We start from the raw sequence: 15,899 nt of genomic DNA, 5'->3' as shown, positions 1-15,899 counted from the left end.
AAAAAAAAAAAAAAAAAAAAAAAAAAAAAAAAAAAAAAAAAAAAAAGGAAAGAAAGAAAAAGAAAAACAACAACAACAAAATAAAACTGCTCTAGCCAAAAAGCACATGGGGGAAAAAAAAAAAAAAAAAAAAGAAAGAACCCAAAACACCGGAGGCCACACATGCACCTTGCAAAGGCTGAGTAGGGAACCTAGACTTCTACTCTCAAGATACCCCATAACAGGACACTCTGACTTCCCTGCCAGCACAGTTTCAGGAAGACTATGAAGGGAGCCTAAACTATCACTGCAGATGGCATTGGTAGGGCCCCTGGAGTCATGACAGGAACCTGAATTTCCATCCCCATACTCAAAAGTAAAAAGATACTTGTTAAATTACCTGCTGGGCCAGTGTTGGAGTAGGTGTAGTAAGGTCAGGATCTTCACTACTATCCCGCCTAACAGGGCCAGCTCTGCCTCTGTGGTGTATATGGAAAGCAAATGGAAACCATTAACAAAGGACCCCTATCTCTCTTATAGGGGTGTAAGAGAGGTATAAAAAGGTGGCTAATAGGGAGCCAGAACTCCCCGTTCACACCTAACCATGAGGAGGAGCAATTCCACCCAGGTGTCAGTAGAGGGGAGTGGGAAATCTGGATTCCCATGCCCTATGTGGCATAGCAAAATGGCACACTTGCCCTCCCCATGCCAGGGTGCTATCAGAAAGCCAGGTAAAACAGGTTTAAATAAGATCTAGAATCTCATAATAGATAAAATCACACATTTCAATGGAAATTCAGTAATCATAACCAGGAAAATCTCAAATGAAAAAAGACAAGAACATGACAATGATGTCAGAATTATATAACACATAGAGCAGACATCATAAAAATGCCTGAACAATCACTCACTTGAAACAAATGAGATACAGTATCTCAACAAAGAATTGGTCTAGACAAGATATTAGAAGACATACTAAATAACCAAATGGAAAGTATATAATTGAAAATGTAACTAAAATGAACTCAAATGGACAAAGAGTGGAAACAGAAGGGACAGAGGAATCAGTGAAATGCAATACAGAAAAATAGGAATTACCCAATCTGAACAAGAGAGAGGGAGTAGACTGAAAAAAATATAATGAAAAGACTGAGGAGCCTGTGAGAATGTTTCACCAGACTTAACATTCATGCCCTTGAAATCCTGGAAGGAGAGAACAAAGAAGATAGGGCTAAAAAGGTACTTAAGGAAGCCTGGACAACATGGTGATACCCTGTCTCTAAAAAATACAAAAGTTGGAAACACTGTAGTAATAACTTTTCATATGCAAAACAAACAAACAAACAAACAAAACACAAAAGTTAGCCAGTCCTGGTGGTGCTATCCTGTAGTCCCAGCTACTCAAGAGGCTGAGGTGGGAGGATCAATTAAATCAAGGAGGTCAAGGCTGCAGTGAGCTGTGATCATGCCACTGCACTCCAGCCTGGATGACAGTGGAAGACATCCCCCCTCCCTGCCACAACAGACTTAAAAGTAGTAATTGCTGGCCAGGCGCGGTGGCTCAAGCCTGTAATCCCAGCACTTTGGGAGGCCGAGGCGGGTGGATCACGAGGTAAAGAGATCGAGACCATCCTGGTCAACATGGTGAAACCCCGTCTCTACTAAAAATACACAAAATTAGCTGGGCATGGTGGTGCGTGCCTGTAATCCCAGCGACTCAGGAGGCTGAGGCAGGAGAATTGCCTGAACCCAGGAGGCGGAGGTTGCGGTGAGCCGAGATCATGCCATTGCACTCCAGCCTGGGTAACATGAGTGAAACTCCGTCTCAAAAAAAAAAAAAGTAGTAATTGCTGAGAACTCACCAAATTTGGCAAAAGACAGGTTCAACAAGCTGAGAGAATTTAAACAAGATAACTATCTTCCCATCCACAAAATATAACACCACAACACGTCATACTCAACTTGTGAAAATTAAAGACAAAATAAAAGTCTTGAAAGTAGCAAAATAACATATTTTAGAAGAAAAAAATTAAAATAGCAGATTTCTTATGAGAAACCATGAAGACCAGATGTTTTTAAAAACAGAAAAGAAAAAAAAATAAAAAGAGAAACCATGAAGACCAGAAAGAACTGACATTTTTCAAGTGCTAAAAGAACTCTCAATCCCAAATCCTGTTTTCAGAAAAATGTGTTCAAGAATGAAAGAAACCTATATTATTAATCATTAGGGAAGTGCAAACCAAAATCTCAATGACGCTGGGGGCAGAGGCTCATGCTTGTAATCCTGGCATTTTGAGAGGCCAAGGCAGGCAGATCACCTGAGGTTGGGAGTTCGAGACCAGCCTGACCAACATGGAGAAACTCCCGTCTGTACTAAAAATACAAAATTAGCCTGGTGTGGTGGCACATCCTGTAATCCCAGCTACTCAGGAGGCTGAGGCAGGAGAACAGCTTGAACCTAGGTGGTGGAGGTTGTGATGAGCTGAGATTGTACCATTGCACTCTGGCCTGGGCAACAAGAGTGAAACTGTCTCAAAAAACAAAAAATAAACAAAAAAAACTCAATGAGATACTTGACATCCACAAAAAAAGGCCGTAATTTTAAAAAAGTTTAAAGAAAAATAAGTGATGGAAAGAATATGAAGAAATCTGAACCTTTTTTTTTTTTTTTTGAGACAGAATCTCACTGTGTCACTTAGGTTGGAGTGCAGTGGCACAATCTTTGCTCACTGCAACTTCTGCCTCCCAGGTTCAATGTATTCCCTTGCCTCAGACTTCCAAGTAGCTGGGATTACAGGCGCCTGCCACAACACCTGGCTAATTTTTTTTTTTTTTTGAAATGAAGTCTTGCTTTGTCACCCAGGCTGCAGTGCAGTGGCACGATCTCGGCTTGCTGCAATATCTGCCTGCCCGATTCAAACAATTCTGCCTCAGCCTCCCGAGTAGCTAGGAGTGCAGGCATGCACCACCACGCCCACCAATTTTTATATTTTTAGTAAAGATGTGGTTTCACCATATTTACCAGGCTGGTATTGAACTCCTGACCTCAGGTGATCCACCCATCTTGGCCTCCCAAAGGGCTGGGATTACAGGCATAAGCCAACACCCCAGGCCTGAGAAATCTGAAGCTTTTTGCCTTGCCATTGGGAATATAAAATGGTAAAGTCACTGTGGGAAACAGAATGTTGATTCTTTAAAAAGTTAAACACAGAATTCCCATATGATACAGTTATAGACAGTTTCATAAGAAGCTATTTCATCAGTTTTTCATGCAAACATGTTAAAACTTAAAAGTTATGAGCATGATTACACAAAGATGCCCAATGATTATTACACAAATACTTTTGTGAGTTGTTTATATAGCCTATACTGGAAGTTTTCTTAGATTATTCCTTAAATAATCTCTGGGTTCATTACTGATTTTTTGTTTTGTTTAAGACAGAGTCTCACTCTGTCGCCCAGGCTGGAGTGCAATGGCATGAACTTGGCTCGCCACAACCTCCACCTTCTGGGTTCAAGTGATTCTCCTGCCTTAGGCCCCCAAGTAGCTGGGATTACAGGTGTGCACCACCACACCTGGCTATTTTTTGTGTTTTTAGTAGAGATGGACTTTCACCATGTTGGCCTGCCCATTTTTGAACTCCTGACCTCACGTGGTTCACCTGCCTCAGCCTCCTAAAGCATTGGGATTATAAGTGTGAGCCACCACGCCTGGCCTTGTGATTATATTATCAAAGTCTGGCCATTCTAAAAACTGCCGATTAATACATACTTTCTAGTTCTTCATATTCAAGATCTATAAAACATGAATATATGTAGCATGTATGAAAATGAAGTGGACATTGGATACAACGTTCTACCGAAACAGTGCATGGCTATTTCATGATATAATCAGTAAATTAGGAGACAGGGCAGCACATGTAGTGATGCCACAGATACTTTTTTTTTTTTTGTGGTAGCCACTGAAATGTCTGGAAATGCAAAAATCAAACGGGAGTAGAATGTCCATGAGAATGTGACTCACATGCTCCCCAAATCTTTGGTGGATTGATGCTAGGACAAACATCCAGTTAGGCCATCCTCCCCACCTAGGAAAACAAGGTAAGCTTTTATCTTTGGTCACGAGTACAATTCTTATGTTAGTCACCATTGTTTGCATTTACCAGTATATAACTCACCTATAAATTCAATTTCAAATGACAAAATCCTTGGGTTCTCACAGTTCTAAGTCCTATAATTTTACCTGGTTTAGTTACTTAAATAGGTTTATTCCATCTATATTCTTTAAAAAATCTATATGCATAAATAAATTAAGGCTAAGTTCAACAATGTCTGTCTAGTTATAGATAAGGCTTTATATATGTATAAATATATACACACGTGTGCGTTTTCTGTATGCTACTTTCAAGTCTAAATTTTTATGCTTTTGTTTGATCACCTTTTTCATTTTTTGTTCTGAAATTATCAGAAAAATAAGGATTGACAAGCATGTTTCCATTTAATTGGCAATGGCTGCCCCTTTCTAACAGGCTAGAGGGCCTGTTTAATATTTTTAATGTCAAATACTTGAACCATGAACCATCTTCCAGCATATGCAGATATGGTTTATAGTTTTAAATCTTTTAAGAAGTGAATTTCAATTTCTATTGAATTTTATTACAATAACTCATATATGTACTAAATATTGGTTGGAAATAATCTTTCCCAAGAAGTACCTGTAATAATGCTGTTCAAGTTGCCACTGAGCTTACTCTTCTAATCAAAAGGATGCTATGGAAGTCATTGTCTTAGTAGATTTCCAATTCTTAAACATCAAAATCTCTTTAGTCATCATTTATTTGGGACTTTCAGAGACATATTTCCTATGACATAGGTTAAGGTATAAAAGACTTATGTTGTGGCCGGGCACAGTGGCTCACACCTGTAATCCCAGCACTTTGGGAGGCTGAAGCGGGCAGATCACAAGGTCAGGATTTCAAGACCAGCCTGACTAACATGGTGAAACCACATCTCTACTAAAAAACACAAAAATCAGCTGGGTGTGGTGGTGGGAGCCTGTAATCCCAGCTACTCAGGAGGCAAAACAGGAGAATCGCTTGAACCCGGGAGGCAGAGGTTGCAGTGAGACAAGATCACGACACTGCACTCCAGCCTGGGCAAAAGAGTGAGACTCCATCTTAAAAAAAAAAAAAAAAAGAAGAAAAAAAGACTGCTATATTTTCAAATTTTACTCACCTATTTCCTTTCTCAATGTCCCTTTCTCTTCTATGAATTCAAATTCATTGATATTAAATAAGGTGCAATAAGCAATGGCTGAAAGTACCCCGAAAATGACAACTACAGGATTTCCCTCCAATATAAATTTGCAGGTTTTGCATTTAAGGGTTGAGAAACAGCTAAAGGCCTTGTACATTTACTGCATTCACATGTCCATAATCAATAGCCTTCTCAAAATTATAAAACTGCAAGGTTTCTTTTTAGTAGAAACTGTCCAGTTTAACCAGTAAAGACCTTTCCACACTGACTGTGTTTAAAGCTGTTTCTGTCCAATCATTTCGTGCAGAGAAAGGTCTGAGGTGTTTGGCATTACCTATTATAGCTGAAAAAAACTTATATACACATTTGGAATGAATAGTTCCGGTCCAGGTATAAATTCAACAGAAATCATACACACACACACGCACACACCCATGACATAAACAAGAATGTTTACAGCAGTATTTTTATTATTACACAAAATTATAAAAAATACAAATATCCATCAATAGGATAAATAGCAATATATTCTTAAAATGGAATAGTATGCAAAATGAAAATACACTACTGCCACATGCAATAATGTACAAATCTAAAAAACTGAGTGAAATAAGCAAGACACAAAAGAAGTCATGATGTATGATAAAATATATATATATAAAATTGAAAACATGCAAAAACTACTTTTTAAAGTTATAGGCTACGGAAGTGATAACTCTTAGGTAAGTAACAACTAACTGCTTTTTATTACAGAGTGCAATGAGAAATATGTTAAATAAATATTTTCTCTTATGGAGATTAATGCTTATGATCATTTTGTATCTTATCTCTGCATGTATTATATAACTATTTTTAAAAAATAAACTATTTGAGTCAGTAGGAGGAGCAGTCGAAGACTTTAAAATTTAGCTTCACAGCTAATAGAGTTCAATAATGATGACACCCATTTTATAGCTAGTAAATAGTAGACAGTTATTCATTATGGTACTTTAAGTTAATAACTATTATTAGGCTTGTGATTTTAAATTACATTAACATCTTTCAGCATGCTTTTCTTTTTATAACTAAAGGTTTACAATAACTTGGAAAGAATTAACATAAGAAACCACCTCACTTATTGCATATCAATATTTTCTCCCTTGTGAGTTCTTTGATGGACAATGAGGTTTCTCTTATAACTGAAAGACTTACCACACTCATTACAAACATACGGTTTCTCACCTGTGTGAGTTCTCTGATGTACAATGAGATTTGTCTTCTGGCGGAAGCACTTTCCACATTCACTACATTTATATGGTTTCTCTCCCGTATGAGTTCTTTGATGATGAATGAGATATGACTTCCTGCTAAAGGCTTTCCCACACTGAGGACATTCATAGGATTTCTGCCCTGTATGTATTTTCTGATGTACAGTGAGGGTTGCTTTCTGGCGAAAAGACTTTCCACATTCATTACAAATATAGGGTTTCTCCCCCGTATGAATTCTCTGATGTAGATTGAGATTTGTCTTTTGACTGAATGACTTACCGCATTCATTACATTCATACGGTTTCTCTCCTGTATGAGTTCGGTGATGATCAATGAGGTATGACTTCATTCTAAAGGCCTTCCCACAGTGAGGACATTCATAAGATTTCTCCCCTGTATGTGTTCTTTGATGTGCTACAAGGGTTGTCTTCTGGCGGAAGGACTTTCCACATTCACTACAAATATAGGGTTTCTCTTCATTATGAGTTTTCTCATGAAGAGCAAGAGTTGTCTTCTGGGAGAAGGATTTCCCACATTCATTACAAATATAGGGCTTTTCCCCTGTATGGGTTCTCTGGTGTACAGTAAGATTTGCCTTCTGGTGAAAGGATTTCCCACATTCTTTACAAATATAGGGTTTCTCTCCTGTATGAATTCTCTGATGTAAAGAGAGTGTTGTCTTCTGGCGGAAGGACTTCCCACAGTCATTACACTCATACGGTTTCTCTCCTGTGTGAGTTCTCTGATGACGAATAAGGTGTGACTTCAATCTGAAGGCATTCCTACATTGCAGACATTCATATGATTTCTCCCCCGTGTGTGTTCTCTGATGGTCAGTGAGGGCTGTCTTTAGGCGGAAGGACTTACCACATTCATTGCAAACAAAGGGTTTCTCTCCTGTGTGAGTTCTCTGATGATCAATGAGATACGATTTCCTTCTAAATGCATTTCCACATTGATGACATTGATAGGGTTTTTCTTCGGAGTGAATTCCCTGATGCAGAATCAATACTGATTTCCTGCAAAAGGATTTCCCACATTCATTGCATGTATGTTTTTTTTCAATATTGGTTGCTCTTCTCTTCTTATTATATACAGATGGGTTTTCTCCTCTGTAAGGTCTACTATGTGTAATCAGGCCCCCCCTTTTAAGGAACGATTTCTCACAGTCATTATATCCAAATGACTGTGCTGGAGTTTCCGTTTTCTGATACTGCGTAAGAACTTCATCATGACTGAAAGCTCTGCCACTTTGATTATGGGATTTGACTTCAGGATGAGTTGTCTCTTGTTTAGTACTGAGGAGTGATTTCCCATATCCATTATACTCACTAAGTCTCTTTCTTGCAGGATTTAGATTACTGATAATTAATTCTGAAACATTTTTCAAAATCCTTCCATGAGTATCATATTCAGGAGGTAGAATTTTGGAATTAACAGGGTTTTTGCCTAGAGTAAATGTCTTTTCACATATTTTACTTTTCTCCTTCACCAGTTTTTTGTGGTTGATGCTTACAACTGATCTAGAATACTTCTCTCGGTGTTCCCTGAATTTTACTAAAAAGTCTTCAGCTTTCCAGTTTTCTTCTAGAAAAGAATATAATTGATAACAATTTGTGAATCTTCACACATTTGCTCTGCAAAGGAATTTTACTAGGGTCTAGCATATGGTGCCAAGAGACCCAGGACAAATCACCACTGGCTTGGCGGGTGTGTGGGATGGGGAACCAAAACAAAAACTGCTTCAGGGTGGAAAAGGGTGAAAATATAAGCAATAAACATTAATCCCTTTTGCATTTTGCACTAGAACTTCCAAGAGAAAGTGCAACCAACCAAGAAGTCAAAAAATGGTAGAAGCGGATTGACGGTTAGGTAAGTATTCAGAAACAATGAAGTGAATCTATCAAAAGCATTAAAGTGCACGTAGGTTGGACAAGGAAAATTAGTAGAAATGTTTAGGGAAAATACTAGAGGAAAGATTGCTTTTGGAGAACACAGATCACTTATACTTTTATATACACACATCCCTAGATGACTGTGGTGAAACACTTCCAATTGATCAACACACCTCCTCTTTGTAAGTATAGTCATCATTGGTTAATTTAGCTTTTAAAGTATCAATTCATTTTCTAGTATTTAGAAAAACAATCCTATAGTCCATGCTCTAATCCTCCATATAGCTGGGAATTATTTTCTCTTATGAAGGGAAAACTAGACAATAGGAACTTTAAAATAGATCAGAATATGCTCAGTTGCTGTATTCCAACTGCTGCAAAATCCCTTCTTTTAGAATTGTCCAAGAACAAAGCTCTCATGACCATCAATTACAACTAGTCCTCTTTTCAGTTGCTGACTCACTTTTTCAGGTTTACGGAAAGACTGGCTTACATCCTTCCCCTATGCAGTAACGTTTTTTTATTCCAGTTTTTTATATGGTAGATCAGAATACCAATTTCATAAGGTAGATTCAACAATCTGGTCCTGGATCATACATTAACTTTAACTTTCATTTCTCTTATAAAAGTATAGCTATTTTTAACTTTATTTACCTTGCAATCATCTATATCTAATGAAGCAATGTTAAAGCTACGCTCAAAAATCTATTCCTTTATTAAGTCTAATAACTCCAATACTAATGCAAGGAATTTTACCTGTAAACAAAACTATATTGTCTAGATTGATTTTTTATATTCTCACAAGTTTTCAGGGTTGTCCACATACCTGACAGATCTCACCTGTTTATATCAAGTAATTTTTGCCTCAGTTTGGCCTGACATTTACTGTCCTATACATACTTTACTTATGCCCAATAACATGCTTGTGCTTACATTCCTTTAATTAATTAGCTTGCTTTCCAGGCTTATTTTTATTTAAATTTAGAGAATCTTCAAGGAAATCCTACTATTCCACAATCTCAAAAACACTTCATATATTTCCCTCACCATTTTAAGCTCTATTTAAAAATTCCAATATAATTATAGTCTAGGAAAACCATGTTAACAAAGCTTTTAACCACCTCACACTTTGACATAAATATTTTATGAAAAATACAGACTTCAGCCAGATGCAGTGGCTCACACCTGTAATCCCAGCACTTTGAAAGGCTGAGGTGGGTGAATCACTTGAGGTCAGGAGTTGGAAACCAGCCTGGCCAATATGGTAAAATCCTGTCTCTACCAAAAATACAAAAAATTAGCTGGGCGTGGTGGTACATATTTGTAATCCCAGCTACGGGGGAGGCTAAGGCAGGAGAATTGCTTGAATCTGGGAGGTGGAGGTTGCAGTGAGCTGAGATTGTGCCACTGCACTCCAGCATGGGCAACAAGAGTGATACTCCATCTCAAAAATATAAAACATGCAGACTTGATAGTAATACTTTCTCATAGAATTGAATACTTTATTGGTGATCTTTAAATTCTTTTGGGCTGGGCATGGTGGCTCATGCCTGTAATCCCAGCACTTGGGGAGGCCAAATTGGGCAGATCACCTGAGGTCAAGAGTTCCAGACCAGTCTGGTTAACAAGGCAAAACCCCAACTCTACTGAAAATACAAAATTAACTGGTGTGGTGGTGTGTGCTTGTAGTCCCAGCTACTCGAGTCTGAGTCAGGAGAGTCACTGAACCCAGGAGGCAGAGGCTGCAGTGAGCCGAGATTGTGCCACTGTACTCCAGCCCGGGCAACAGAGCAAGACTCCATCTCAAAAAGACCAAAACCAAAACAAAAAATCTGAGTTTACATTATCACTGCATAATCATAGGTAGTGTCTGGCAGAATGCAGACACTTCAATCACAATCTATAGGGACACACCCTGAGTAGATACATCTAAAAGGAACTTGCCAGTACATCCTTTCTGAATGGATGAAAAAATATCTCCCTTACAAAGCTCCATAAGCAATTAACACAATAACTACTAAATACCTAACATGTTAAATAATACCATCGTAATGAAGGTTCAAAAGGGATCTTGTCTTTGAGAAAAAGAACCCCTAAGAATGTATGATTCCCTCAAAGAAATGAAGACTCAAAAGGGATCTTATTTTTGAGGGAAAGAATCCTTAAGCATCCTTATAAATCCTTAAGCATAAACAAGAAGGAATGAAATTATACAACTGTATCCAAGAGTTGTGCATGTTTGTGTTACAGTCAGTAGTTAGCACAGGAATTCAGAAAACAAGTAAGGTAGATATGATGTACAGTAATCAAGGAAGAGTTCACAGAGAAATCTTGAGACTTAAAAGATATATAGTATAAAGAAGGGGGAATACAACATAATTAAAAGTATCTATGTGATGACAAACCCTACATTTATGAACAACAATTAGGAGACTAGGTCAAGTAGAAATTATCAAGAATTTTCTCCAAGAGAAAGCTGAAAAGACCAGATGAGGGCTAATTGTGACAGTTCCTGAAAGAAGAGAAATTTCAATTTCATATAATAAATGATTAAAAATAGCAAACAACTGATGGTATGTTTTGTGAGGAAAGTAACAATATACCTTGAATGAATCCAGACAAAACATATAAAAAAGACAAATGGTATTGCAGCAACAAACCCATGAAATAAGATAGTTGTCACTTTGTATGATGTCAGTGTGAAATGAGAATATGAGAGGATGTCAATATATTTCACAAGTTAATAAAACATCACAAGTTGTGAAGAGATCTGTAAGAAATGATAACAGAGACAGAAAAATCAAGTTGACTTTGTAGTAGGAACAAAACAATTTTCAATTAAAGAATGGGAGGCTGGGCACAGAGGCTCATGCCTGTAATCCCAGCACTTTGAGAGGCTGAGGCAGGCAGATCACCTGAGGTCAGGTGTTCAAGACTAGCCTGGCCAACATGGTGAAACCCCAGTTCTACTAAAAATACAAAAATTAGCTGGGCATGGTGGTGAGCACCTGTGATCTCAGCTACTCAGGAGGCTGAGGCAGGCAAATCACTTGGCCCCAGAAGGTGGAGGTTGCCATGAGCCAAGATCACGCCACTGCACTCCATCTTGGGCCACAGAGCAGGACTCTGTTTTAAAAATAATAATAAAAAATAAACAATGGGAAAGAATTTAAGAGCTGAGAAAGCCAGTGATTTTCATTTCTGACACATCATCAGAAAACAGGTGAGATGACAGACTGCAGTATGCCTGACGAACCAGAGTGAAGGTAGGAGAAATGTGCTTTGTATGCTGATGTTAGTGCCATCTACATAAAATAAAGAGTGTAAGTCTGAGAATGGATGGTATCATTATAATTGAAAGATAGATTACATGAGGGCATATGACAGAAATGAGACCAAGTGTCCAGTGAAACAATAAACATTTATTTTAAAAAGTAAAATTTGTTGTGACTCTCATATGCCAAGCATTTTTCAGGTGATGTGTTCACAGTGGTGAAGAAAAGAGGCCAAGCTGTAAATAGCAATTAGGATAAGAATTAGTGTTGTTTTACCTAAACAAATAATTGATTGCAGGAATGAGGAACAGCCATGTAAAATGAACCACAAAGGTTTAATGAAAGAAAATGGTAACTTTGAAATTATCAGCCCGGGTCAAGGTAAGTGAGTTCTAAAATTAATAGCTACATTTGTGGTGAGAAAGGAAACTTAGCACAGAAAACAAACCTGAGGTGATATGAAGGACAGGAAATGTTAAGTAAGTAAGGAGAGGACCACTAACCAATAATTTTCTTTTTAAGGATAGGCTGAAGAATGCCTGAAAGAAATCTATCACGGTAAGGCAAGATAAGGACTGAGAGTGCTGGAAAAAGAGACACAAATCAATAAAAAAGATCTAAAAGAAAGAAGGCTTATGGTACATTCAGAGTGGCAGTTATCTATGATAATATGAAACAAACTAGGAAAGCATCCATTTGAGGAGAGTGATATACATATGTTTTCTTTTTTTTGAAATGGAGTCTTGCCCTGTTGCCCAGGCTGGATCATGCAGTGGCATGATCTCGTCTCACCAGAACCTCTGCCTATTGGGTTCAAATGATTCTACTGCCTCTGGCTCCCAAGCAGCTGGGATTACAGACATGTGCCACCACACCCAGCTAATTTTTGTATTCTTAGTAGAGACAAGGTTCCTCCATGATAGGCAGGTTGGTTTCAAACTCCTGACCTCAAGTGATCTCCCTGCCTTGGCCTCCCAAAGTGCTGAGATTACAGGTGTGAGCAACCGGGCCCAGCCAGGGAGCATGATATTTAAAAGTATGGTTCTGTTTTTGTTTTTAAGACAGGGTCTTGGCCGGGTGTGGTGGCCTGGGCAACAACATTGAAACTCCGTCTCAAAAAAAAAAAAAGACAGGTCTTGGCTCTGTAGCCCAGCCAGGAGTGTAATTGCATAATCCTAGCTCACTATAACCTTGAATCTTTGGGCTCAGGTGATCTTCTCACCTCAACCTTCTGAGTAGCTGAAACTACATGTATATGACATCATTCCTTTTTTTTTTTTTTTTTTTTGAGACAGGATCTTGCTCTGTCACCCAGGTTGGAGTGCAGTGGTGCAATCGTGGCTCACCACAGCCTTGACCTCCTGGGCTCAAGTGATCCTCCCACCTCAGCCTCCTGAGTAGCTGGAACTACAGGTGTGCAGCACCATGCCCAGCTAACTTCTGCATTTTTTTTTGTAAAGATGGGGTTTTGCCATGATTCCCAGGCTGGTTGCAAACTCCTAGGCTCAAGGGATCTGCCCACCTTGGCCTCCCAAAGTGCTGGGATGACAGATGTGAGTCACCACACCAAGCCTTGGCTAAATTTTAATTTTTATCTTTTTGTAGTGATGGGGGTCTTGCTATGCTGTCCAGGCTTGCCTTGAACTCGTGGCCTCAAGTGATCCTCTCACCTTGGCTTCCCAAAGTGTCAGATTATAGGCATGAGCCATCACACCTGGCCTAAAAGTCTGGTTTTGAGTTTTACAGGCATGAAGTTTTTCACAGGTCAGGAGCCTTGAAAAAGACACTCCTGAAACATTTCAAAGGTATCAGCCACTCCTGACCCCTTTAAATTTACATTCTGCTAGACTGTGTCTTCCTAAGAGCCAGAAACTCACCCAAGCGGGTATGATCTGCAAATGATGTCCATGGCTCTTCTCCTCGTTCCAACTTGAGGATCACATCAGGTTTGGTCATGTGACACCCTGATAAGGGAAAATAAGACTTAAGTTGCTTGGGCTGTAATACCGTTGAAAATGAGGAAGGGTGCATGTTCAGTACTGCAAATTAAGACACCTATTTGTGTAACAATGTAAGTAGCACCTTGTACTGGGCAAGGGAAGACACAATCATTCCTTCTGCTAACCGAAAGGAATTCATCACCTCTTATTCCTGAAATTCAAGATTATACATAACTTTAGGCACTTTGAGAGGAAGTGCCTGCTACTGAAAGTTTCAAAGAGAATTTTTCTTACCTACAGACATGAGGTGGCAATAGTTTTCCAACATCACATCCATATATAGAGTCTTCTGAGCATGATCCAGATGCTGCCACTCCTCCTGAGTGAAGTCCACAGTCACATCATTGAATGACACTGATCCCTAAAATGGATGGAATAGTAATCAGAACAGGTGGACTTGGCCGTGTGCAGTGGGTCACACCTGTAATCCCAGCACTTTGGGAGGCTGAGGCAGGTTGATCACTTGAGGTCAGGAGTTAAAGACCACCCTGGCCAACATGGTGAAACCCGATGTCTACTAAAAATATAAAAAATTAGCCAGGCATGGTGGCGCGCACCTGTAATCCCAGTTACATGGGAGGCTGAGGCAGGAGAATAGCTTGAAACCAGGAGGCAGATGTTGCAGTGAGCTGAGATCATGCCACTCCACTTCAGCCTGGGTGACAGAGCAAAACTCTGTCTCAAAAAAAAAAAAAAAAAAAAAAAAAAAAAAAGAGAATAGAAAAAGAAAAAGAAAAGAACAGGTGGACTAGATATTGGGAAGTAATTTGATCCTGATACATTGTGGCATTCATATCAATCCCTGTACAGAAGGACTAGTTTTCCCTGTTTAATGATTTATATTGTAGGGGAAACAAAAATCAAAGTAGAAGTTCCTGTCAGTTAATTTTTAAATAACACATTCTAAGAATATTTACTGTGAAGTCACTTAATGCCTAAAACTGTATTTATTTATGGAAGTGCCAAGACAAACACCTTCCTGCTCAGAAGTTAGCAGAGGCATGTAACACATACTTGCAAGAAAATGTATGTAAACACAAACCTGCAAGAAGGTGTTACAGGTACACAAAAGAAGTACATACAAGATACAGCATGTATCACAAAGGTATTTTCTCAGGCTTCACTAAGGAGGTAAATGTTTCCCATTTAACATGAATATATCATACATGAAGAAAATGGTTTGTAAATGCATGGTGAGATTTTTCAGCATGCAGCAATAACAGTAAAACACTTAAGAAAACATTCCCTCAGATAATAATTATAAAATGTACACATGCTATACAATAAACCTGAAACCCCACAGCTCCAATGGCATAAAACCACTACTTACTTCCTCAAAGGTGATGGAGGACAAAAATGAGAGCTCGAGGCTGGGCACGGTGGCTTATCTGTGGTCAGGAGTTTGAGACCAGCCTGGCTAATGTGGCAAAGCCCTGTCTCTACTAAAAATACAAAAAGTTAGCTGGGCATGGACATGGGCGCCTGTAATCCTAGCTACTTGGGAGGCTAAGGCAGAAGAATTGCTTGAACCTGGGGGACAGAGGGTGCAGAGAGCTGACATCGTGCCACTGTACTCCAGCCTGGGCAACAGAGAGAGACACTCTCTCTCTCTCTCTCTCTCTCTCTCTCACACACACACACACACACACACACACAGAAAAAGAAATGAGAGCTGGAAATCTAGGTTAATTCTGGAAGCGAGAGAACTACAGAAAGGATGAAAATGAAAATCTGAGCATAAACTCTGTCAAAACTCCTGGTTGATAAAATATGCCTGTGTTGGAGAGATCACAGAGGGTTTAGCAAAAAGCAGACAGAAATAAAACAGAAAAGAATTTTGAAAAATAGCTGGATGTTGTGGCTCACGCCTGTAATCCCAGTACTTTGGGAGGCCAAGGTGGACAGATCACGAGATCAGGAGTTCGAGACCAGTCTGGCCAACACAGTGAAACCCGGATAATACAAAAATTATCTGGGTTTGGTGGCACATGCCTGAACTCCCAGCTCCTCGGGAGGCTGAGGCAGGAGAATTGCTTGAACCCAGGAGGTGGAGGTTGCAGTAAGCCAAGACCGCCATTGCACTCTAGCCTGGGTGACAAAGTGAGACTCTGTCTCAAAAAAATATATATATTGAAAAATAAAAGTGCGTCCAGTAAGATTCTAATGCATCTGCCTCTCGACTGATGGTATTCCACAACCTGCTCACAGCTCAAGAAGAGGAAGACTGAGGTTTACAGGATTAAGGT

The 15,899-nt window shown here is 39.1% G+C and overlaps 1 protein-coding gene across 11 annotated transcripts in view; it reads right to left on the bottom strand.

Moving 5' to 3' along the window:
* Nucleotides 1-5,675: 5,675 nt before the first annotated feature.
* The window catches only part of ZNF567 (zinc finger protein 567), a 34,911-nt gene continuing 24,687 nt past the window's right edge, over nucleotides 5,676-15,899 (bottom strand). For all 11 annotated transcript variants that reach the window (XM_032249348.1, XM_032249342.1, XM_032249350.1 and 8 more), the window contains 3 exons: nucleotides 13,888-14,014; nucleotides 13,531-13,617; nucleotides 5,676-8,070 (listed from right to left, as the gene is read on the bottom strand). In XM_032249348.1, the coding sequence (XP_032105239.1) occupies nucleotides 6,350-8,070; nucleotides 13,531-13,617; nucleotides 13,888-14,014 (1,935 nt within the window). In that variant the 3' untranslated portion in view covers nucleotides 5,676-6,349. The remainder of the gene's footprint in view (nucleotides 8,071-13,530; nucleotides 13,618-13,887; nucleotides 14,015-15,899) is intronic.

This window comes from Sapajus apella, unplaced genomic scaffold, assembly GCF_009761245.1.
Source record: "Sapajus apella isolate SASKATOON/1434 unplaced genomic scaffold, GSC_monkey_1.0 scaffold68, whole genome shotgun sequence".
Classification (NCBI taxonomy): Eukaryota; Metazoa; Chordata; class Mammalia; order Primates; family Cebidae; genus Sapajus; species Sapajus apella.
The sequence above is the reverse complement of the archived record's forward strand: the minus strand, read 5'-3'. Positions and strand labels throughout refer to the sequence as shown.